This window comes from Nyctereutes procyonoides, unplaced genomic scaffold (genome assembly GCF_905146905.1).
Source record: "Nyctereutes procyonoides isolate TBG_1078 unplaced genomic scaffold, NYPRO_anot_genome, whole genome shotgun sequence".
Taxonomy (NCBI): Eukaryota; Metazoa; Chordata; class Mammalia; order Carnivora; family Canidae; genus Nyctereutes; species Nyctereutes procyonoides.
In genome coordinates, this window is record NW_026575047.1 from 54,001,974 (window position 1) to 54,028,965 (window position 26,992).

Consider the following 26,992-nt stretch of genomic DNA (forward strand, 5'->3'; position numbering starts at 1 on the left):
AAACTTCTTATTCTTATATCTAGCACTAGCACCCAAAATACCTGCCCATATGGAAGCTGTAAACAAGAATTGTTCTAGAAGAACAAAAACTTTTGAGGCCAAAAATCCTTAACCCTAAAATTTATGTAAAATAAACTCTCTATAACATCTTCAGAAAGTACTTAGTCCCAAATATGTAGCTATGAAACTATCAGCTGTCCTTTCATAACTGCATCCTCACTCACACAAGCACGTGCATGCCTACAGATATACACACTCTTTCACGCAGTAACATTGTATAGTCAATTATCACATTTTGGACAAGAATAATTTATTTCTATAAATATGATTTTAATAATATTTCTTAAGTATTTAGTAATCAAGGATTCCTCTAAATCAGAAAAAAAAACCAAAGTAATTAACAAATATGTCAGTTATATATATTGATATACATATATACAATTAAAAAAATCTTTTTGTAATTTAGTTTTTAATTTTGAATTTGTTTTTAAGATTCCACAATTAACATGGGGTTTGAATGCACAACCCTGAGATAAAGAGTCAGACACCCCATAACTGATCCAGTCAAAGTGCCCTTTAATAGTGAATTTTTAAGTGACGGAAGGTGTGAAGGATTCAATGCTGGAGTATAATTTGATGGGGAATTTCAGAATATTTAGGTGGGAATTTTTTAAGTTTCTTGCAAATATAAATCAAGCTTGCTCCAATTCCACAAGAATACCACCACAGTCTTTAGGATGGAGAAAAATCACTGGTTTTCCATGTGCTCCTATTTTGGTCTCTTCACTGAGACTACGGATGTTCTTCTCTTTCAAATCCATCACAGCTGCATTTATATCATCCACCTTGAGAAAAGGAAATAAATAAGAATCACATTTGAGATCACAAAAATACCAAACTATAGGATCTTAAGACTTAGAAGAAACTTTGCAAACTAATGTGGTCTATCTCCTCTGTCTCTGGGCAGAATCATTCCTAAACCCTCACAAAAATAAGCTTAATACTTCCACAGAAGGAAAAGCAGTTGGTAAATTTTCATAGGTGAGCAATCACAATGCTTAAGAATTTTCACCATTAGTAATTATTTCTCCTTATAACCTAAAAAATGTATGTTACATTTTACAATATTTTCTTTAATAGTACTACTGTTGATACTGCACAGTTTTTTTTTTTTTTGTTAAGAGCCTTGAGTTCCTAATTTATAATAAAGAGATGAGGCCTACTGTATAAATGGGCAAGAGATTAAAATAACAGATAAGAAGTTTTTAGCAGTATATGATACAGGTTATAGTAGGTACTCAAAAGATATGAGTGTTTCTCTGGATCCACAAACCTCCCATTTGCCATACCACCTAGTTATTACTTTTGAGATTAAGATTTCATATTTTAATGTAAATTACTATGAAATTGCCATCAAAATGTTTTTCCCCATTCTAAAAAATCCAAACATTTATAATTTTATGACTCTCTTCAAAATCATCTCTGTTTTCTTCATATTTACTGGCAGTCTAGGAAAGGAGCAAATGTGTTTCTATATACTGATGAAAGAATATTCTCCTCTATCTTGGAAAGTCGTCTTCCTTAGACCGGGAACCCAGTAAATGGATAGAAAGGTATTACATGAAATCCCCCATTCCTAGGCAGTCATAAATCGCCCTGGAGTTTAATAATATAATGGCATTCTAAACATTTTAAAAAAAGCACAGAGAATAGAACACCCATGTACCCAACATATAGATTTAACAAATGTTCATATTTATACAATCTGATTTTCAATGAGCCAAGAATTATATATTAAATTCTAAAACTTGACAAACAACCGATAAGGAGGATACTAGCTATTACTATAAATAAATGATGATTTCTTCAAATAGTGTACATTCTACTTGTACACTCCTGACAATGTTTCATTTTAAACTTTTTTTTTTAATTTTTATTTATTTATGATAGTCACAGAGAGAGAGAGAGAGAGAGAGGCAGAGACACAGGCAGAGAGGAGAAGCTGGCTCCATGCACCAGGAGCCCGACATGGGACTCGATCCCGGGTCTCCAGGATCGCGCCCTGGGCCAAAGGCAGGCGCCAAACCGCTGCGCCACCCAGGGATCCCTCATTTTAAACTTGATAGCTATGTCAAAGTCATGCCCAGACTATGATCATGGTTACTTCATGTATCTCCAAATACTCTCATCTTTTTCAGAATAGTAGAATTCCTCCTGATATCTTATCTTTCCATATCTGGACATAATGAATTTCTTTCTATTGAATGTAACCTCTTTCCATTTTCCCAAAGTTAGTCTAAATTCAATCTTTCCATTTTAAAATAATTTAAAAATTACAGAGTACATGAAAATTTAAGGATACAGATAAAGCTAAGTACCCTTTTACTACCACCACGATCACTTTTCTCTCAAAAGGGAACTACTATCTTCAACTCAGCACACATTCTTCCAAATCCTGAAATAAATTTGTAAGTTTACATATATGTGTACTAGTAAAGAATTTGGCCTTTTCTAAAGATAGGTCTTGCCTCTACATCTGGGAGATAACCTATGTAATCTGAGAGGAGTGTCTTTGTTTAGGGTAGAGGCTGACCAGATTGATTCTTAAAGTAAGCTGGCCATACCCAAGTCTTAGAGTAGGAGCTGGCTATTCCAGAAACCATGTGATTTAAGATAGGAGCTGTGGGTCACAGGATATCAGTTGATATGGAGAAAGTTCAACCATGTGGTCAATCAATCAGGCTAAGTAATAAAGTACCAAAAAAACCTCAATACTAAAGTTTGTGTTAGAGTCCCTGGTTGGCAATATACTCAATGCATATTGTCACACATTGATACCAGAATGGTCCTGAGGAAAATGGAAGCTTTGCGTTTAGAATCCTCCCAGACTCTGCCCTATGTGTTTCTTCCTTTGGCTGATTTTGATTGTAATAAACCACAACCGTGAGTATAATAACTTTCACTGAGTTTTGTCAGCATTTCTAGTGAAGTACTGAGCATGAGGGTTTAGAACACCATTAAATCTGCAGATGGTATCACAAGTGAGGTGGTCTTTTGTTGGACCATGTGTCCAATAAACTTGACAGCTGGCTCTAAACTTTGCAGTTTGGGACGCCTGGGTGGCTCAGTGATGGAGGTCTGCCTTTTGCTCAGGATGTGATCCTGGGGTCCTGGGATCAAGTCCTGCATTGGGCTCCGAGTCTGCTTCTCCCTCTGCCTATGTCTCTACCTCTATGTGTCTTTCATGAATAAATAAGTAAAAATCTTTAAAAAGAAATAAACTTTACAGTTTGACAAATATGTATATAAATTAAAGTTTTAAATATGCATATATATATCTCCTGTATGCATTATTTTTGTTTTTTACTTAAAATATTTTAGCAAATTTTCTAAGTCAGCTGACATACAGGTGAACAACTTTTTAACTACTACACAGTGTTCTAAAGAACTACTTTATAGAAATACAAAAGGCGATCTACTCATTCCCTCACTAATAAACATTTCAGTTAGAAGGGAAACCTGGCCCTTTCTCAATGGCTAGGCCTAAATTGGTCTTCCTTGGTATTGCCAATGGAACACAAGAAAGCTTGGTGACTGAGTTCACAGGCAAGATTCCACTGGCATTTAAAGGCATAAGCACAGGGCAGGATCTGGTGTAGATAAGATTTTAAAAAATTAAAGCAAAACTTAAAAGATGGAGAATAGATTGAGATATCCTAACAAAACGGAGCTAAAGAAAGAGACAAGATGGAGTGACAGGAGCAGTATTTGAAAAGATAACTGATAATTTTTCATAATTGAAGGAAAACTTAAGTCTTCACGCTAAAAGTAAACTTAAGAATTAATCAAGATCAATATGAACCAATACATGTATATGTAACTCACAAATTTAATTGCATGAATGATACAGAGAAGATCTTAGGAGCTTTCAGGGAAAAACAATAACCACCTTCAGTTAAACTGACAGCAAATTCTTTGTAATAGTATATATATACAAACACATGTACCATAGTATACCAGTGAAACATATGGGTGAAATTACATGATGTCTGGGAATGGCTTCAAAATAATTTAGGAAGAGAGAAATGTGGTGGAAGGAAGCATATATGGAATGAGATTGCCCATGAATTGGTAACTTAAAATTGGGTTAGATACAAGAGAATTCATTACATTATTGTCCTTTTTTAATGTTCAAATTTCCATAAAATAATAAAGCTAACTACAAAAAATAGAACTAAAATCTGTGGCCTCTAAAATAGCAGAAGGAATGTAAAAAAAAAAAAGTGTCTCAATCCAAAGGAAAGTAGAAAGAAGGAAAAAAATCAAAAAAAGGTAAAAAGAAAATAGTTATAAAATACATAGACAATATGTTCATTATTAGTTATCATAAATGGAGATGGATTAAATGTATGAATTATAAAATGAGATTATCAGAATGAATATAAATTTTTAAAATATATTTGTTGATTGAAAGATATTTCTACAAAACAATAAAAAAAAACTTTAGTTATATGTTCCCTAGAAGACTTACCTACACAAAAGATGAGTAAAGGGATGGAAAAAAGATATACCATGCAAATATTAACCAAAAGAAAGTTGATAGAGCAATATTAGTATCAGCTAAAACAAAATTTAAAGTGAAATACAGGGCAGCCCAGGTGGCTCAGTGGTTAAGCACCTCCTTCAGCCCAGAGCCGAAACCTGGAGACCTGGGATCGAGTTCCTTATCAGGCTCCCTGCATGGAGCCTGCTTCTCCCTCCACCTGTGTCTCTGCCTCTCTTGAATAAATAAATAAAACCTTAAAAAAAAAAAAAAGCGAAATACACTAAATAAAAAGATACAACCTAAAAATAAAATGAACAATCCAACAAAATGACAAAACAATCTCAACTCTGTATACACCTAATAGTACTGCCTTGAAACATAAAAAGCAAACCGAACACGCATAGCTCACAGTATCTCCTACACCAAGCAGACAAAAAATTAGGGATAAAAACAAACTGTAAATCCTTTGACTACATTGGATCTAAGTGCCTTATTAGAAACGTGGTTTGCAGATATTCTCTTCCATTCTGTGAGATTTGTTTTTATACAAAACTTTTTAATTTTGATGAAGCCCAGTGTTGTTATTTGCGCTTTTGGTGTTATATCTAAGAAACCATTGCCCAAATCAAGGTCATGAAAACTTATGCCTATTTTTCTCTAAGAGTTTTATAGCTTTAGCTCTTACATTTAGGTCTTTGACTCATTCTGAGTTAATTTTTATATATGGTGTAATGCAGCTCTGGGGTTTTTCTTGAAATGCTGTCTTGACCCAGTTCTGAGGCACCGCCTACTGGCTAGAGACTGGTCAATTCTTCTTGAGCAACTGATAAAGTCCATATCCTAACCATTCCCTTATTAGCTTCATACTCTGGGGCCATCACGTGCCTTCTCGAATTGCGCCAGAGACAGATACCAAACAACCAGCTATAGTCCCTATGCCCCAGAGCCCACAGAATTATTCAGATTAGCCAATCCAAAGGAAGCCTATGAAATCTAACTAACCTCACCCCACTTGCCCCACTAAGCTTCCTACTACAGCTCCAGCTTGCTGTTACTCTGTCCCCAAGTGCAATCCCCAATGTGTAGGCCACATGGGGGATTGTGGCAGCTTTCTCTCACTTGGAGCTCTAAGGAACAAAGAATTTTGCTTTCCATCTATCCATTACAATTGTGTCCCACCCTCAAAAGAATCTTTAAATCTTATAAAACATTATGGTGTGAGCCAAGTGTTCCAATACATTCTTTTGCATGTGGCTATCCAGCTGTCCCAATGCCATTTGTTGAAAAGACCAGTCTTCCTCCATTGGATGGGATTGTTATTTTGTTGAAAACTTACTGTAAATGGGAGGATTTGTGTCTGACTCCTAATTCTATTTTATTGATTTCTAAGTCTATCCTTATGCTAATATCAAGTATAAATCTTTCAACTTTGCTCTTCTCTTTCAAGATTGTCTTGGCTATTTGGGATCCCTTACATTTCAATATGAGTTTCAGGATTAGTTTGTCCACTTCTGCAAAGATGCCAACTAGAATCTGATGGGGATTTCATTAACTCCATAGATCAACTTAGGAAATATTGTCATTTTAACAACAGTCAGTCATATGATGTGTAGCATAGATTATATTTCCATTTATTCAGGCCTTTTTAATTTCTTTCAACAATGATTTGTAGTCTTTGGAGTGCAATTTTTGCAGTTCTCTTGATCAATTTATTCCTAAGTAATTTACTGTTTTTGATGCTATTTTAAATGGAATTGCTTTCTTAATTCAATTTTTAGATGTGTGGTTAAAAAAAAATCCAGATAATCTTTGCATTTTAAATAATGTTTAATCCATTCACACTTAACATTCATATAGTTGAATTTGTCTATTTCATTTAATTTTTTTGTCTCATTAATACTCATTCTTCCTTTCTTCATTTCTGTTGGTTAAACATGTATTTTTTGGGTAAAAAAAAAGGAGAGTAAAAAAAAGATTCTTTCTGAAAAAATTTATTTACTTGAGAAAGAGCATGAATGAGAGTATGAGTGGGAGGAGGGGCAGAGAGAGACTCCCCATTGAGCAGGGCGCCTGAGGTGGGGCTTGACCCTAGGATTCTGGGATCATGACCTGAACTAAAGGCAGATGCTGAACCGACTGAGCCACCCAGGTGCCTCTAAGAAACACTATAGAGCACTAATAGTTACCAGAGGAGAGGTGGGTGGGGGAAGGGGTGAAATAAATGATGGGGATTAAGAAGTGCAACTTGCTATGATGAGCACTGGGTGTTGTACCTAAGTGTTGAACCACTAAATTCTACACTTGGAACTAATATTACATTGTATGTTAACTGGAATTTAAATAAAAACTTGGAGAAAAAAAACACAAGTTTTTGTATTGTTCAATCTTATCTTAATTATATTTTAGGGGATGCCTGGGTGGCTCAGCAGTTGCACGCCTGCTCAGGTTGTGATCCCGGGATCCAGGATTGAGTCCTGGATCAGGCTCCCTGTGAGGAGCCTGCTTCTCCCTCTACCTATGTCTCTGCCTTTCTCTCAGTCTATGTCTCTCATAAATAAATAAATCTTTTTAAAAAATTATATTTTAGTTAGCCCTTAATTTTCTTAACATTTTTTAAAAAAGATTTTATTTATTTATTCATGAGAGACAGAGAGAGAGAGAAGTAGAGACATAGGCAGAGGGAGAAGCAGGCTCCTCGCAGGGAGCCCAATGTGGGACTCAATCCTGGGACTCCAGGCTCAGGATCACACCCTGAACCGAAGGGAGACACCCAATCACTGAGTCACCCAGGAGTCCCTAATTTTCTTAACATTGCTCTAGAGTTTATAATGTCTATTTTAATCTTATTAGTCTACCATTTCATACATAAAAAAACTTACAATAGTATACTTTCCTTTGCCCAATTCCCATCCTTTCTACTGTTACCTTAAGTTTTTTTGTTATAAACCCTACATTTAAAAAATTTCAAGTCAATTATCTCATATAATTTGAGGTAAGAAAAATTTTATTTTATTTTAACCTACAAATTTAACATTTCTGGTGCTCTTCATTTCTTGTAAAGATCTGGATTTTCATTTGGTATTATTTCCCTTCATCCTAAAGGAATGAAGGCTGAATAAACATCCTGAATATTTCTTTGGTTTTTCGTAGTGCAGGTCTACTGGACAGGAATTTTCTCATTTTTGTTCAATGTAAGATACTTCCGTTTCACTTTCATTTTTTAAAAAAGATTTATTTATTTGAGAGAGTGAGAGGACAAGCACAGGGAGTGGCAGAGGGAGAGGGAGAAGCAGGCTTCCTGCTCAGCAGCAAGCCAGACATGGGGCTCAATCTCAGGACCCTGGGATCATGACCTGAGCTGAAGGCACTCTTAACTGACTAAGCCACCCAGGTGCCCCTCACTTTCATTTTCAAAAAAAATTTTTATTTAAATTCAATTTGCCAACATATAACACCCAGTGCTCATCTCATCATGTGTCCTCCTCTCACTTTCACTTTTGAAGAATATTTTTTCCATCAATTGCAGAATCCTAGAATTACAGATTTTTTGTTTCACGTTTTGTAGGAGTTTTAGGGTCACAGCAAAATTGACCAAAGGTACAGAGATTTCATACATATAACCTTTGGCCCTACAGATGCATAGCTTCTTCCATCATTATCAACATACTCATCAGAGTGTGACAATTGATGAACCTATATTGACAGCATTATCATCCAAAGTGCAGTTCACTTTAGGGCCACTTTTGGTGTTGTATATTCTATGGGTTTGGATAAATGTATGATATGTACCCATCATTAAAGTAACACACAAGGTGTTTTCACTACCTTAAGAATCCTCTGTGCTCTGCTTATTCATCCCTTCCTCCCACTCCCAATCCATGGTAACCACTGATCTTTTTATTGTCTCCATATTTTGCCTTTTCAAGAATGTCATATAGTTAGATCACACAGTAGATAGCCTTTTCAGATTGGCTTCTTTCATTAGTAACATATATTCAAGATTCCTCCATGTCTTTTCATGGCTTGAATCTGGGGTTGATATATTACCTCAAATTGGTAATGTCCTTGTAGGCTATTTCTACAATTGCCACTTGTGTTCTATTTTCTCCCTCCTCTTTTTCTGGGATTCCAACTATACTGATAAAACCTTTGACCATGTTCTACATCTCTCTTATGGTCTATTGTTTATTCCCCCTCCATATTTCTTCCTCTTGATTTTGGACTCTAGGACAATTAGAAGACAAATTTCTGCTGTTTTAAGCCACCAAGTTTGTGGTTATTTATTATGGTATCCCTAGGAAACAGATACAACCACCATATACCCATATTGAAACTGAACAATTAAATAGATGTCAGATGGTGGCAGCCAAGTTTCTCACTGTTGGTACGAGCAGTTATGAACCAAGCAAAGAAGGCTACAGTGGTCCATGTGGTAATGGGTTAGAGTTAGAGACACCAGTATGAACTCATGAGTTCATGAGTATGCTATATATACATCTTATAAGATCTGTTTGGCTATGCAGAGAAATTATCTATAGATGTATGTATATATACAGTATATACATGTCCTTGCTCTGTTAGCTCAAAAGGCCAAGAAACAGTGATCCTCCAGTAGCAAGAAGCATATCTAGAGCTCATATCTTGGTTTCTAATACCATTCTCTAATAAAATGAACCAGGGCTCCTTGGAGAAATATGTGGCTTTAGACTAGGGCAGGGAATATAGATAAGTTGGAGCATCTTGCAGTGCCAGAAAGTAAGGAAGTGTGGGAGGAAAACAAAAAAGATGGGGTACATCAGAGACACAGGAGTCAACCCAAAGTGTGCTTCTGAGAAAGTTGAACAATCTAAGTAACAAAATAAAATGGTATTGGATTACAGCCCAAAGTATAAATACTTATAAACCTTCACTGATATAAAAAACGTCTTAATGAATAAGTAAATTATTGAGTAACAAAAAGTTAAATAAATAAGTGGGGAAGAACAAATCTTCCATTTGGAAAATTTCAATTTATGGAATTTTCGAGGAGATGGAGCTTAACTCTCCCTCCCTTCAGCCCTGGCCTCACAGTGACTTCCTTCCAAAGTTTATATTATGGAGAAGGGGGGGGGGGGAGTGTAGCTTTACAGTGGAGAAATATGATGACATTTCCTCAGGTAGGGAATAAAGGTCAATATCAACAGTAATAAGTCATGTTGATAATATGTATCCTTGATGTGATAGGAGAATGACACTTTACCTCTGTGGTCTCCCTCTCAAAAATCAATAACCCTAGTCTGTCTAAATCATGAGAAAAATCTCGATTGAAGGACTTTCTACAAAATAACTGGTAATTCTCAAAAATATCAAGGTCATCAAAAACAAGTAAACAGAAAAATTGTCACAGGCAAGAGGAGCCAAAGGAGAAAAGGAGACATGATAACTAAATGTAATGAGGGATCCTAGGACATAAAAAGGACACTGGGTAAAAACTAAGAAAATATAAATATAGATTTTAGGTAGTAATAATGCATCAATTTGGTTCATCAATCATGACAAATATACTATACTAGTAAGAGGTTAATATTTTTAAAAAGGGCCTAAAGAGATTAACAACCATTTATAACAAGCGGACTTTGAGTCATGATTAGAGTAAGTCAACTCTAGAGACATTTGTGAATCAATCTAATAAATTTGACTCATGAACTATGTATACGATGGTGACAAAAGATTTTTAATTTAGACACAAACTATATAAAAGTAAAATGACACGTTGTGAATGACTTAAATACTTTAAGAAAAAAAAAATAAAGCAAATATGCCAAGATCTTGAAAACTGTTGAATCTGCATGACAGGAACATTATCTTTTTTCTACTTCTTGTATGTTTGAAAAAATTCATAACAGAATCATGACTTTTTTCCAAGTGCCCTTTGGTAACTTCTACTCTGAATATAATCATGGATATTTTCATCATAGAACATTCTACCCATGTACAAATATCTACAATTCTGATGTTGCATCTCCATTTTTAGTATACTACCTCTTCGATATTCCTTAACTCAAGAGATAGTTCTAAGATTTAATAAATTAGACTTATATTTTGAAAAAAATGCCTACATTAACAGAGACCCTTAACAAGGCATGTTGGGTTGACTCCTGTGTCTCTGATGCCTACATTAACATTGTACTAGCATCTATTTCTATTTCTGTTACTGATTTTGATTTTAAAGATCTTATACCATATTTATCCTTTTGTTAGAGTGTTGCTATAAAATTTACAATTCTTCAAAAGAACTCCCTAGTATCTTGCTTGGCAGTAGTAAAAACAAAGAAATAATACTGTCATAATTTTCTGAATTGAAAGTAGATGCATTATGTACTCTAAGATTATAATAAATGCAAAGCAATTTGATTTGGGAAATTAAGTCTTTCCCCCTAATAAAAATAACACAGCCAATAACAACCCATATATGAATTTTGTTTTTACAATCCTTTGTACAATTAGTTAATGTATCTTTTAGCTCTGTGTGGCCTTGAATGCCATGAAGTAAAAATCTGGGCTATTTATCTCATCTTCGTATCAAATTTTTTTGTTTTTTTTGGGGGGGTTTTTTTTTGGTGGTAGTACCTTATGTATGGAAATTATTTTGATTTTCTGCTGTCATTTGTAAATTAAGAGTGCCAGTATTCCAAATAAAAATGTTTGGGCTGTCACAGAATTCAGAATCTTCAGGTAAATCTTATACTCTCTAGTCCTAAACTGTCTCATCTCAAAAAACGTCAATGCAGGCTTACCTGTGTGAAGGCAAGGAGTTGGGACTAAATACCATCTTTTTAAAAATCGTATGTAATTCTCAGTGACCAAATATTATGAAGAGTATGCTACTGAAAAAAATATATTTTTTCTTTTTTAAAAGATTTTATTTGTTCATGAGAGACAAAAGAGAGGCAAAGACATAAGCAGAGGGAGAAGCAGGCTCCTCAAGGGGAGCCTCATAAGAGGGACTTGATCCCAGTACTCTGGGACCATGCCCTGAGCTGAAGGCAGACACTCAACCACTGAGCCACCCAGGTGCCCCCCCCCCAATTTTTAAAAATTGAATTATAGTTAACATGCAACATTATATTAGTTTCAGTCATACTATATTGATTCAATAACTCTACATTGAGTAATATACAGAATAATTTGTTTCCAATGGTGCATATTTTAAGTACTTCCAAAACTTGGGCTTTTTATTTTATATAGAATTACAATGATCCTAAATGATATCACTAATGAATGAAATTTAATCCTCAAATTGACAGAACTCCATGAAAGTTAAAATTAAGAGTCTGGATAAAATATTTGTTTCAATCATCTTTTCTTTCCCTCTCCCTAAACTAAAAACTAAATTATTCAAACTTAGCAATATTACTCTGCATGAGTTTCAGAGGGTTTTTGTGTATTCTTGGGAATTACGTCAGAAGGGCATATATCAATCACCTCAACTTCCACATTTGTTCAGTTGACAGGACTCTTTTTATTCCAAGAGGATCTCTCCTTTTCCTTATTTTTTCTTGGTAAGAAATTGCCCTTTCTTTTACAAAATGATGTTAGCAGTAGTTTGAAGCTTACATTTTTTCCCTTATAACACAAGGTTTAAAACTGCCCATTTTTGTTTTGCTTTGTTTTGTTCTCTGGAAATGTTATCTTTCTATGAAACTCCCACATCTGGGAACTGGTGACATACAGATCACTCATGAAACTTAGCTATCTCCTAGGGTTTATCATAAAGCCAGAAAAAGAACTTTTATTTTCTACTTAAATTTTATATATATATATATATATATATATATATATGACAGAGAGAGCATACGGGGAGCAGCTGGCAGAGGGAGAGGGAAAACAGGCTTCCTGCTGAGCAAGGAGCCTGATGCAGGGCTTGATCCCAGGACCCTGGAATCATGACTGGAGCTGAAGGCAGACGCTTAACTGACTGAGCCACCCAAGTGCCCCTAAACTGGAACTTTTACAAAATAAGTTGTCTTACTAGCTTTACAATCTTTCTTTCATAAGGAATATATGCTCAGTGGAAACAGATCTATAAGATATACAAAGCCATAAACAAAAAAATAAGTTCTCTATTATGACATTATTCAGAAAATAAAACGGCTGCATTTCTTTACACTTTTTAATCTTATTTTTTTTTTTACGTTTAAAGAGATTTAATTCATTTATTTGAGAGAGAGAGAGAGAGAGAGAACAAGAGCACACAAATAGGGGGAATGGGGCTGGGGGAGAGTGACAAACAGACTCCCTACTAAGCAGGGAAGTGGACTCAGGTTTTGATCCTAGGACCCCAGGATCATGACCTGAGTCAAAGGCAGATGCTTAACCAACTGAACCACCCAGGAGCCCCTAATCTTATCTTTTAAATAACATTTTTATCATATGCTTTTCCCCAACAGCCCGGTACAGTGAGGGTTACCTCTAGATAAAATCTAATATCCTTTTTGTACTTGTAATGCCATTTCTCAGACTGGTAAACCTGATTCCCATGATCTTCACTATACTTCCTTATTTGATTAAACCTTCTAAGAAATCAGCCCTATCCCTGCTGCTGTCCTTCCTTCAGCAATGCACTCTTCACCACATGTGTGTTCCCTCCCCACTCACCTGTCTACACTTCCCACTCCATCTGAGCCCCCCGTCACCCTGAGCTGGACCTACTCATGCATGGGCATCTTACTCAGTCTCTGGCTTTCCCAAGGTAGGCAGCTCCCACTTGTAGATGCTCTTCTTACCCTACTCTGGCTCCAACACCCTGCTTTGGGCTACTCCAGCTCTCCCCACAAACATGGACAACTATTTTGCTGTGCCCAACCTAAAGTCTTCAAGACTGAATTGTTCAGGAAGGGAAGGAAGGGGGAAGGAGCCATAATTATTTTGAATATTGCTTATTTTCCCTTTTGTTTCAGCAACTAAAAAGTGATATTCGGTAAAGCAAATAAATATAGTAATCTTACTTAAAGGTAAGGTTTTATTTTGCCTTACATTTCTCTTTTGTTCTAACTTGCACTATTACTTATGTTTGTTATTTTATATCTTATCAACTGTATTTTGGTCAGTCACCACCAATCCTCTGTGGAAAATACAGAGGATGTGTGAATAAATGAAGCAAGCAGGCAACTCCAGGAAGATAGGGACTCCATGTTTTGTTCAGCTACATATCCCGAGCAAATTATGTAGTGAGAATCAAAGTGAAACTGAAAATACTCAACAACTAGCAATATAATGCAAACAGAGACATCAACCAAATAGGATAAAGGGGACCTTATGCAGAGGTTCCAGGGAAGGGTGCTTCTGGAAGGGGGATGTTACTCAGGAGGTTTAGCAGTTGTTTACTAGCTAGCATGGAAACATTAAATATTTTTTACAACTTCAAGACAAATTTGTTGAGTAAGAAAGATTTTCACTGTGACATGCCTTGCTGTCTGGTTAAGTTATTTAGTCAAAGTATAGCTAGTTCTACTCAATATCAGAATCATTTCTTCAGTGAGAGGCCTGTAAGGGGCAGGAAGTGCACATTGGCAGCATCAATAAAAGCTGTGCCAGAAAACAGCAGGCTACTTGGTCTATACTGCAAGCAAGGGGAGGTAACTTCTAAACTTCCTTTAGTGAGGGACGCCTGGGTGGCACAGCAGTTGAGCATCTGCTTTTGACTCAGGGTGTGATTCCAGGGTCCTGGGATCAAGTCCTGTATCGGGTTCACCATAGGGAATCTGCTTCTCCCCTTGCCTATGTCTCTGCCTCTCACATGAATACATAAAATCTTAAAAAAAAAATAAAAAATAAACTTCCTTTAATGAAAGGCAAACCACCCAAGTGTAAGAGACTTGGAAAGAAAAATATGGAAACCAAAAGCCAACTTGGACAGATAACTGTTGATACAACAGGGTGAGATACTAATCCATGTATGAGAAAAAAGTACATTTTGTCTAAAATCTCTGTTAAGTCAACTAAAAGCTGTGGTGCATGTGCATAGTAGACACACTGCTAAACCAGAGGTTTTATTTATTTTATTTTTTTAAATTTTTTTATTTATGATAGAGAGAGAGAGAGAAAGACAGAGAGAGAGAGAGAGAGAGAGAGAGACAGAGACAGAGAGAGAGAGGCAGAGACACAGGCAGAGGGAGAAGCAGGCTCCATGCACCGGGAGCCCGACGTGGGATTCAATCCCGGGTCTCCAGGATTGTGCCCTGGGCCAAAGGCAGGCGCTAAACCGCTGCGCCACCCAGGGATCCCCCAGAGGTTTTATATGAGGCCCCAGTGAAAAAGAATATAAAGTATCCTGGTGATAATTACAAGAAGAAAGTCACTTCTCTGATGGGGTGGATTTATCATTTAGAAGAGCGCTAAATAAATGGCTGACTGACTACAGACTGTACTTGTGGACAACTGTACCATGTGACTAAGTTTGGGACCATGGGGCACGAACAGGGGTGATATGTGTAATATTTAGATCCTCTCCTTACAGGCATTTGTGCTGTATTCTCTCTCTGCCTTCTCTCTGCTCTGGGTCATCTCACTTTTAGATCGAGAACAGAAAAATAAAAACCATCTATCCATCTATCTAGTTAAGCCCCTTTATTTTTTATAAAGAGCAGAGAACAAGGACAGGGGATGTCATACTAACATAGCAAATAACTTTTCACACCTTTTCCTATTATACATCTTCATTTTATACTGACATACATTTTCATTTCCCCTTTTTAATCTGTGCTTTTGGATTATCTGTTACCTTAAACTTTGTTCTTTACTTAACTGAACTCTAACTCACATGGCAGCTTCCTTTGAAGGCATGGGCTCTCTGATGTAGAACAGACACTGTAGTGTGGGAAAGGGAAGAGTCAATTCAAAGGTTGATGATACTGCTTCTCATCCTGGGGGGGTGTCTTAGACAAACCCTAAAGTCTACTGACATAAACACTTGCAGCCAAAATTAACCTCCTAAAAAAAGGTGTAAAGATTAAATATTAGGCTTGTTTAGCTCCTAACATACTATGTCACCCCAGCCTCAAATTTTAAACTTAGCCAATATAATGAAGGCAATCTGGCAACATGGCTAACAGTGCAGATCCTGGAATTAGGACAAATTTAGGTTTGAATCTCAGCCTTCCCAGTTACTACTAATTTGACTATAGGCAAGTTAACTGTCAAAGGTGAGTAAAGTAGCTCATAGAGTAGCTGTGAAAATTAAAGAAATTAGTACACATTAAATACTCCATATACTACCATATGAGTTGTTAGGATAACTCTATTCCTTTCCATATGTTATTCCCTCTGTCTGGAACACCTTCCTCCTCTTGTTGACTTGGGGAATTCCTTCACATTCATTTACAACTTAAAGCCTGTGATGATGCCTTCTCCTCTCCTCCTGCCAGCCAGGAGCAATCTTTCCTTTATTGGTGTTACTGAGAAGACATGTATATTAATGCTGCTTTGTCTGCCTGTTTAAATAGTTGCCTCTTGTCACTGTACACATGATCCGTTTCTTCCTCATTGCTGAATCCTATTACTTGGTAGAGTGCACATTATAGGTTCTAAAATATATTTGCAAAATGAACTAAATCCTTGAATTCACACTAGAATCAACCCCCTTCTCTTCTAAGTTAAGAATGAGGCCTACCAAATACACCATTCTTTTTATCAAAAGAATTGTCCTATCAAAATGATTTAAACCAAAGCATAATCAATTAGTTTGCTGATATTACAAAAGGCAGTTATTTGATACAGGCTCTCTAATGAGAATGTTCCTGTCTAACATTTCAAGTTTTTCTTGGGAATTAAGCAGATGCAATTGAAAGGTCTTAAAAATCAGTCACCAATTGAAAGTGTATTGCTTTTGTAATAAGGAAGAAGTTATTAGAATGTTAAGGATAGAAAATAATCCTAAGAATACTTAGCATGTATATGGAAATTCTTTATAAAGTCTTCTTCTAATTTATAATTTATAAACTTTATAAAATTTATAATTTATAAACTGCTTCTTCTAATTGCCTTGTATGTAACAGTGAAAGCAGCTGTATTCCTAATCACATGGGAGGTTGTGTGTAATTAATAAGTACTACAGCAGAGATGCAAATCTATTTTGGTCAGCTTTGGTGGCCTCTGTTGTGGCCATTAAATCTAGACTTCAATAAAATATATTATTATTATTTAGTTTTCTAAAGGGAAAGAGAATATATCCATGGATCCATCTTTGAGTAAGACCAGTATTACCATTCCCTTTTAAAAACTTAATACCAGTTTCTGATGACAGTGACAATATGCAGTCTTAAAGAGTAAAAGGCACTTTGTAAAAGAGAAATTTGAAAACACCAAACATTGAAATAAAATACCTCAATGCAGATATGATGCATTCCTCCAGCCTTGTTTTTCTGCAGAAAACCTGCAATTGGACTGTCATTTCCCAATGGATGAAGCAGCTCCATCTTGGTGTTTCCCAGGTTGACAAAAACAACAGATACTCCGTGCTCAGGAAGAGGGACCACCTCACTTATCTGGGCCCCCAGAATATTCTTATAAAATGCCTTGGCTTTTTCCAAGTCTGGCACTGCAACCGCTATGTGATTGAGTCGACCCAGGTTCCATACAGGGCCTGCCACTTGAAGTGAGGACTGTGATGTGGAAAAAGTTCTCACTTTTGAAACCGGTGTCTGAAACCTAGAAAAAAGCCCTGAAAAATGGAACAGCCATTGGTATCCTTCTTTCTGAAAGCTAATGGATTTATAAAATTAATTTTTAAAAAAACTAAATGAATAATACATGTAAAAATCATTTATATACCTATTCTGGTTTTAATTCCTGAAATTAAATCAGTGAGATAAATGGAAAAAATAGGTTAAATTACTCTGCTCTGAAACAACTGTCTGAACTAAAAAACTAATTCTGAGCTTTTCAAAAGATGGCATTTTTTCATAATAATTTCTATTTACTGATAACACTTAAAGGATAACTGCACAGCACTAAGAATTACTTGCTATTCTCTACATTTCACAAGAGCTAAGTTTGAACGTGACAATGAAATACACATATTTAAAGACAAGAACATGCAATTTTCATCCCTACCTATAACCAATTTTTTGTCTTATATTCTGTAATATGTATTAAAGCCATACAAAGCTTTGCAGTGCTTTTTAATGTGATTTTTTTGAATGATTACTAAGCAAAATATCTCACTGTTGGGAAGATTAAGAGAGTTCTTAAACTTATGAGAATTCCCTCTGAGATCAGATTTTTAAAAATGCTTCTTTTTGTAATTGTGAAGAATTAGAAACAGAACTTCTGAATGTGAAGAAATCTCTTTTATTCAGAAACTGAAGAGACCTGTAATGCATTCTCCCTGTGGATTACTGTTTCCCCAGTCCCCACCACACTGGACTTTAAGAGCCAGATTCTCCCCAGAATGAAAGCTATAGACATATATAAGGTCTAAAAATAATGTTGTAATACTACATCACTTAATAAAAGGCATAAAATAGCGAACTGAAAAACACATATTCTAAAACAATTAGGTTTAGCTTTTAATGGAAAACACTTTAAACAGTACTTAATAACACAGAGCTCCAGCTAACAATTTCCCTTTACTGAAATTGCTGATAATGAGGAAATTAAAGTGACACTATTTAAGACCACAAACCTTGTGGGGAAAGGCAGTCTCATGAGTGTAGCCTTTCAACCCCCACTCAACTACAGAAGGATGAAACTTCCTTACCAGGAGATATAAAGAGCCCACTCGGCCTGTGCAGGGCTTATCACCATCACCTTGTCCTGGGAGTAGCTTTCCCTCTTTCAGACTTCGTGAATGCTCTTTTGTCTCAGCTTAAAGTGTGTGCATCATAGGGCGAAGCTCATTGCTACGTCACTCCTCTGCAAAGAGGGGACAGGGTTTTTTTGTACTGTGGCATAAGGTGTGTGTATAGATAAACTGTCCTGCACTAGCCACTGATAAAGACCCAATGACAATGGTGGACCAACACTCACCGTTAAAGGTAATCTAGCTGTCTCCTTTCTGTGTAAGTAAAGCACTATTCTATCATACTGCTTGTGTTTTCTTTGAAGACTCTGATACCAAGATGCAACAGGGAGTAGTGTTTGGAGTTCTCTCCTGGCACTGGTAACCAGTACATGGTACTCTGCTTGACAAACACGATGCATCATAAGTCAGAAGAAGGCAAAATTCAGCCTAAGATACTCTTCTGCTATGCTCGAGCCTGTATTACTGATTATTGAAATACCCAAAGGTTGTCATTATCAATAGGCTGACACAGATCAATTCTTGGATTCACCATATTATGAAGTTCAAGTGTACTCCAACCTAGTACACAAATACATAAATGTACAAGTGAAAGAAAATTTCATAAAAAGCAGATCTGATTCTCAATAGATGTGATGTGGTCTGATAGTTTCTACTCTCTTATATTTTACTTCAGCTAAAAAAAAATTCTGGTACTACCTGCTAAATATCTACCTTGCTAAGTTTGTTGTAAAGATTAGATATTTGGTGTAAAAAATATAATACAGTGCCAAGCATACATAATAGGTGTAGAATAAATTCAGCCATTCTTATTGTTACTGACATAAAATGATCATTTGCTAACTGTCTGGTATTCAGGGTAATCTGTGGAGACCAAGAAATTATCTTGAGAGCATGGTGGTAGCAAATTTTAAAAATGTCAACAACCAACAAAATCATTGGTCAAACTGCTTTTCCTTTCTTTCCTTGCATCCCTATCTGTGCATTTTGCAATGAAAGTCCAATACAGAATGTATTTGCATTTAAAAAAAAAATTGTAGGTAAGGCCAGTGATCTTTAGAGTAAAATGCACATAAAAAAAAGTCGTTTGCACTGTGAAGTTTTAAGGGTATGTCAAATATTGAGTTTAGATATTTCTGAATTCTTATCAGTGTTATCTCTATAAGAGATGGGCAGCTGGTGGTTTTTTGGCAGGCCTCCTATTACTAGCAATGGAACATAGAGAAATATCAGAGGACAAATTACAAGATGTCCAAGTGAAGGTGAAGTTTTATACACTGTTCCAGTTTGTTGGGGAACATTCCAAAACTTTTGACACTGAGAAGGAAGCCCAAGCAAATCATGTTATTGGAAGCATCCCCGTAGTCAGTCTACCTTTCTCCATAATCACCTTCTCATTTGGAAATGGGAGAAGAGGAGTTATTAGAATGACTGGCTCTTTTTCTCTTTAATGGAACACAAAATCTTCATTATATGTTAGAACAATAGAAAGATAACATCTTTATATAATGTGAAAGTCAAGACTTTGTAGTTATAGGATTACCTTATCTCTAGAAATTTAAATTAGTTTGAGGAAAGAGGTATTACCTTATTGGCTTTATTAGGTCCCTAGGAACAGAACAAAAATAAACCCCGTGAGAATTCAACAATTCAACTTCTTTAAAATGAAGGGTTAAGAGGGACGCCTGGCTGGTTCACTTGTTATGAGGCTCTTGATCTCGGGGTCATGAGGTCGAGTCCCACTGTGGGTAGATTACTTAAATAAACTTTAAAAAAAAAAGAAGTGTTAAGAACTTAAAAATGGCCAAAAAACATATAAGATACTCAGTATAATTAGCTGTTAGGGAAAGGTAAATAAAAAACACAATAGGATACCAGTTCATACCCACAACTACAAGTGATCATGAGGATATGGAGAAACTGGACATTGCTGGTATATTGCTTGTATCATTTCTGGTAAGAATGTAAAATGATAGAGCTGCCATGGAACAGCATGGAAAACTCAAGAAATTAAATATACAATTAGCATGTGACTCAGAAATTCCACTCCTTGGTACCTAAAATAATTGAAAATATGTACTCAAACAAAAACTGGATACAAACTTTCATGACAGGACTATGACATGACAGCACTTTCATGACCAAACAATGGCAAATGACTCATATTCATAAAGTGGAATTTATTTTTTAAAGATTTTATTTGTTCACGAGAGACACACAGAGAGAGGCAGAGACATAGGCAGAGGGAGAAGCAGGCTCCCTGCAGAGAGCCAGATGTGGGACTTGATTCCTGTTCTCAAGATCACACCCTAAGCGGAAGGCAGACTCAACCACTGAGCCACCCAGGCATCCCATGCCTCTGGCAAATTTTAAATGATATTTTTAATTTAAGTTGCCCTCTGACTGGTAGGAATTCACAGCTCTAGTTTCAGGTTTCTCTGCCTCCCATCTCAGAAAGGTACAACTAACTGCATTACTTTGAATTCTGTAATGTATAATTTGTGACTATTCCATATAGTTTTACAATAAACTACAATGTATAAATATGTAAATGAATCAGGTATTTAAGCCTGTTGGAACCCTGGGTGGCTCAGCAGGTTAAGCAGCCAACTAGATTTCAGCTCAGGTCATGCATGATCTCAGGGTGGTGAGATCACACAGATTTCTCTGGCACTCTCTCTCTCCCCCTTTGCCACCCCCCCCCCTTATGTGAACACACACACTCTCAAATAAATAAATCTTAAAAAAAAAAATAAAAACAAAAAAACCCAGGAGTGTTAAAACCCAATAGGATTGCAAAGATGAATATCTACAGATTTAAAAAACAAATGACTTCCACAAATCAGGAATCTGATATATAAGAAATAGCTTACCAAATCTGGTGTGTATGTTAACTCTCATTCTTATCTTTCCCTCAATATCGGCACTTGCTAAATACTTTCAATGCCTTGACTTAAAAATAACATTGCATTTCCTTCCATTCAGATTGCATTTATTTCAGACCAGTCTTCCCAAACACTGGCTCCAAATAAGTTAAAGGTTTAGCTACAAGGGCCTATACTCAACTGCATTAAGGGTACTTACTGTTTAAAAGAAATTATGTTAAATACGTATATAAAGTGTCACAAAATTGTGAGTAGTCACTTGTAGTAAGGTCTTCCTAACTTCTCACTGAGATATAATTTAAACACTATTAGGTTCACTCATTTGAGGTGTATAATTCAATGTTTTCTTATACATTTGCAAAATTGTGCAAACTTTACATAACATAACCTAAATTTAGAACATGTAATAGTTTGTTAAAGTCTGAACTTTCGTATATCTTGCTTGAGGAAATATAACATACTTAGAAAGCCATTCATCAGAAGTGCCTTCAAGTTGTTTGGTGAGAAGCCCCTATGTTTTCTGCATTCAGCCAGTGGATGTCACAGCATCATATACTATTTTCAACCTGTTTAAAACTCTGCTAAGAATAACTCTTTACTCACACAGTCGGTAAACAGACTGTGTTTCTGTACCCCACATACACATGACTCCATAATAAAAGTAAATCTCTCCTTAGAGTCCTAAAACTTGGCCACTGTTGTCTCCTAAGAGGATCATCTTCTATTTTCAAAACTACCTTTTTTCATGAGTCCATCCTTTGCAAGCCAAATTGGAATTTATTGTGTGTACTCATAGGATTTATTTTTCTGAGCTTCTTCTGATTTTTTTGTGAAGTATTATGTTCCTTAAAGATAGGGTTATAACCTAAGATTACCATATTATCCAGCAATCCCACTTTTGGGTATATATTTAAAAGAACTGAAAATAGGACTTCAAGGAGAGATTTCTATATTCATGTTCATAGATGTATTATTCACAATAGCCAAAATCTGGAAATAATCCAAGTGTCCATTGACAGATGAAAGTATAAGATGTGATATACATGTACAATGCAATATTATTCAACTTTTAAAAGGAATGAAGTTCTGACACATGGTACAATATGCATACACTTTAAAAACATGCTAAGAGAAACAAGCCTTAGAACAAAAGAATAAATACTGTATAATTCCACATTAATACAGCAACTGAAGTAGTCAATTTCATAGAAATTAGAATAGTCGTTTCCCAGAGGTTGGGGTAAGAGATAACGGGCTTATTTATCAATGGGTATAGAGGTTCAGGTTGGGATGATGAAAAGTTCTGGAGCTGGATGGTTGTGATGGCTGCACAACACAAACATACAGTTGAGTCTTGAGCAAAATGGGAGTCTCAGAGTGCTGATCACCAACACAGTAAAAAAACGCACATAACTTTCGACTACCCAAAATCTTACCTGTTAACCAAAAGTCTTACTGATTAACATAGTCAATTAACACACACTTTACATTATATGTAATTATATGCTATATTCTTACAACAAAGCTAGAGAAAATATTAAGAAAATTGTAAGAGAAAATATATCTACAGTACTGTACTATAAAATTATGAGTATAACTGGACCCATGCAATTCAAACATGTGTTTTGTTCAAGGGTCAATTGTATTTAATGCCACTGAACTGTACACCTAAATATAGTTAAAGTGGCAAATTTTGTTATGTATATTTAACCACAATAAAAGAAAAAGGGAGTTATTTAAGGTTCAAGCATCTAATAAAATAGCAGAGTAAATCAAAGCCAGCCTTTGGAATATACCTTGTTTTCATTTTACTTTTCTCTTATGATGATGTCTATATACTTTACCAATATATATATATATATATATATATATATATATATATATATATATATATATATATTAGTATTCAGTTCTTGCCATAAAGTATGACTTGTTGGAAATTACATTCCCTTCCTCTTAATACCCCCCATTAACTACTGAATAAAAGTATTTCTAAAAATACACATATAAAAATGTCTCTTCTCCAATATTCAAATTATTATTTATATGTTTACTTTTAGGTTTTGTGATTAAGTATCATATGACAAGCAGCACGTGTTACAGTTAAGAATGTGGGCTCCAGCGTTACACTGCCCTGGTTTAAATCTTGACCTACTATTCATTCTGTAACTTGGGCTAGTTACTTACCCACTATATCTTTCTTTTCTCATATAGGAAGATAATGCCTACCTCATAGAATTGTCATGAGGCTAAAATGAATAATATATACAAAGGGTTTAGAAAAGTGCCTGGCACAAGTACATAACAAATACCAAGAACTATGATTATGGGCACTTACAGGAAGGTTACATAATAACTTACTTATAAATGCAAGCATCTCTGACTTCTAACATATGTTACGCTTTTAAAGGAAAAAAACTGTGTACATACCCTATATACATATATACTAGAGTTATGCTAAAAATTTTACTCAAACACTAAATATTACTTGTATTTTTGCCAATGTTTTGGCATACACAGTATTTCTGTATTCCCTGCATCATTTCATCAATCCACAACTTGCTACTTTTTACGATAAGGAGTCTATTCTCCTTTTACTCTGGAAAACTTACTGTGCGGGCTGTGATTTTAGAAGATCTTTGGTAGTATTTCAGTATTCAGTGACTACTGACATCATGATTTCATAAAACTACAGTATTTAGTAACTACTGACACCCTGGTGGAATAATGCTTTTGAAAGGTATTAGAGGCAGTCTTCTTTTTGCCTTTTTTTTAAAATATATATTTTATTTATTTATTCACAAGAGACACAGAGCCAGAGGTAGAGACATAGGCAGAGGGAGAAGCAGGTTCCCTGTGGGGAGCTTGATGCAGGACTCGATCCCTGGACCCTGGGGATCACAACCTGAGCCAAAGGCAGAGGCTCAACCACTGAGCCACCCAGGGGTCCCCTCTTTTTGCTTTTTGATACAAGAATAGTGATTTACAATTTTTTCAAGTTAAAATCAGTTGTTTATAATAACCCTCTAACTCATCCACACTGCTTGTGACTATTGCTTTAACTTGAAAACTCCTTTTAATATCACAGAGAAGTGGAAACTGGTAACAATTCTGCCTTTCAAGAATGTGTAAGCTGCTTATTATCCCCAGTGCAGATATGTTCTAGTCTCTAGGCATTCTACACACTGCTGGGGTTTACCAACAGTAGAGAACTGAATCCTGTGGCATAACATGTACCATCTTGCTGATTTGACCTCACTCATCAGGAGAGACCCATGGCTTTATTTCATTGTTAGAGTTATGCAACAATACTACCATGTAAGCTTGCTTAAATCTGTAATCTTGCCTAAGCAAACTGTGAAATCATCAATTCTGAAGTGGGAATATATCATGTGGTAGTCTAGCTCTGCCTATTAGTCCTCATGACCATAAAATAGACATAACAGTAATAGTTCAGGAAACACTTTAATCTTCACCATAACTCTGTGCATCAGACAATATTATTTTTCCCATTTGCAAACATGGAAAATAGGCCTGATTAAGTAATTTCTTCAAGGTCGTACTAAGCTTGGGCCTCAAGCCCAGGTCTGTCTGCATCAAAGTTGATATTGTTAAACCATGATGTTGAATTCTTTTTCCTCTGAAATTTTTACCATTCCTTTGATTCTCAGTTTTTAATATCCTTAGTGTATGTTTTATGAACAATATCTACATTCTAACAGATGGCTTCCTAAGAGACGATAAGAGACAGCACTTTCTTATTTTTTTAATCTTTGTTTTTTGGAAAGTGTTACTTGCAATCGTGTGTAAGCTAAGGGTGTGTTATTATCAACACTTGAGGATCATTTATTAGATTCATTTCAACAAGCTGTGCTCAGCCTGTTGTAATATTTTTTCATGTATACCTATCACCTCTTTAAACTGACAAAGTACTGAAATAACTAAAACTATTATGGAGCACTTCTTTTTATGTGGCCCATCACTTAGCCCTGATGACATACAGTGATAAGTGTATAAGAAATGTTGTGACTGGTTGAGAAAGACTGTAGTGGTCAATAAAGAATTGGTTAGGGGCACGTGGGTGGCTCTGTGGTTGAGCCTTTGGTTCAGGGCATGATTCCGGGGTCCTGGGATGGAGTCCTGAATCAGGTTCCCCACAATGCGCCTGTTTCTCCCTCTGCCTATGTATCTGCCTCTCTCTGTGTCTCTCATGAATAAATACATGGAATCTTTAAAAAGAGGAAAAAAAGAAAAAGAACTGGTTAGTTTGAGATGGGAGTTCAAAGGAGGACTAGAACTGTTAAGTTTGACCAGAGACAGCACTATCCAGCAAAGAGATCTAACATTATTAAAGGTTCACCCCCTGAATACTTTCTGAAGGCTTATGGCAAATGTTCAGGAATAACTTTGGACACGTTACACACTTGGCACTCTTCCTAATAAGAAATTTCAGAATTCAAATAGTGGCTCTCTGACAAAGAAGAGTGAAAAGAGAGAAACAGGAGAAAGTGGGTAGCCTGAGAGTCAGAAAAATTGAGTGTGATTACTGAGTCTCTCTAGTTTTTTTTTTTTTTATTTAACGGAGGTTTAGAGGACTCAAGGAACTTTCCAAATCCGTCTGCCTTTGTCTTTCCTGTTTACACAGAGAATAGCAAACATATTAGGGCAGGAGGGAAACAATACTCTTGGTGTTCTTTACACAGCTGACCTCCAAGTGTTCCTAGGATACTGGAAGTACTTAGGACTTCAGCTTACGTTTATTTTTTTATTTTTTATTTTTTTAAAGATTTTTATTCACTTATTCATGAGAGACAGAGAGAGTGGTAGAGACATAGGCTTGGGGAGAAGCAGGATCCCTGCGGGGAGACCAATGCGGGGACTCCATCCGAGGACCCCGGGGTCAGCCGGGGTCAGCCGTGAGCCAAAGGCCGACGCTCCACCTCTGAGCCACCCGGGTGCCCCCAGCCTACGTTTCTTAAAGGACTCGCCCCACTCTCCTAGAGTGCACGGAGATCAGAACTCACTGTCCCTCTGCCATTTTCTCACCCACTTCTGTTCCAGCCGGGCCATCTGTCCCCGTCGGCAGGTCCCTTCCCCTCTCTGGGGTCACCTATCTTTTTCTTTTTAATTTTATTTGACGGGGGGGGGGCACAAGGAGGGGGACAGTAGGCAGAGGGAGGGAGAGGAAGAAGCAGGCTCCCCCTGGAGCAGAGAGCCAGCCTGACGTGGGGCTCTATCCCAGGGCAAAGGGATCACGATCCGAGCCGAAGGCAGACGCTTAATCAACTAAGCCACGCAGGCGCCGCGTCAATCTACAGATGGCAAGGTCAAGCGCACACACCCGGGGCGGGGGGTGCCAGCGAGGCTCGGACGCTGTAAGGAAACCCCACGCCAACCTGAGGCGTTCCTGGGAGGTCCCTCCCGCCTACAGGTGCTCACAGGTGACCAAGCCCAGGGGCGCGGGTGCTCCGGCCGCCGGCCTCCTCCGTCAGCCCCCCGCGCTCGCGCCCCGCGCGCCCCGCTCCCCGGCAGGCCGGACCGCGCGGGGTACTCACCCACCGCGCCCGCCGCCGCCGCCGCCGCGGCCGCCACTTTCAACACGCGCGCCATCTTGGGAAGTGAACCGCGCAACCCCGCGAGAGGCTCCACGTGGGGGGGGCGGGGGAGGAGCTCCGCCGAGCGGCGGGGTTAGCCGGCCGGGGGCGGGGCCTGAGAGGCTGGGGGCGCGGCGCGCGGGGCCGCCTTGCTGTGCTTCCGCCGCTGGGCTCGCTCTTGCCTTAC

At 37.0% G+C, this 26,992-nt stretch overlaps 1 protein-coding gene across 1 annotated transcript; it reads right to left on the reverse strand.

The window, feature by feature from the left end:
* Positions 1 to 559: 559 nt before the first annotated feature.
* Positions 560 to 26,912, reverse strand: MCEE (methylmalonyl-CoA epimerase). The gene is made up of 3 exons (XM_055326125.1): positions 26,767 to 26,912; positions 16,909 to 17,246; positions 560 to 845 (listed from the first exon to the last, which is right to left on the reverse strand). Exons 1-3 carry the CDS (start codon positions 26,819 to 26,821, stop codon positions 693 to 695), a joined length of 546 nt encoding a protein of 181 aa, XP_055182100.1. The 5' UTR covers positions 26,822 to 26,912; the 3' UTR covers positions 560 to 692.
* Positions 26,913 to 26,992: the final 80 nt, after the last annotated feature.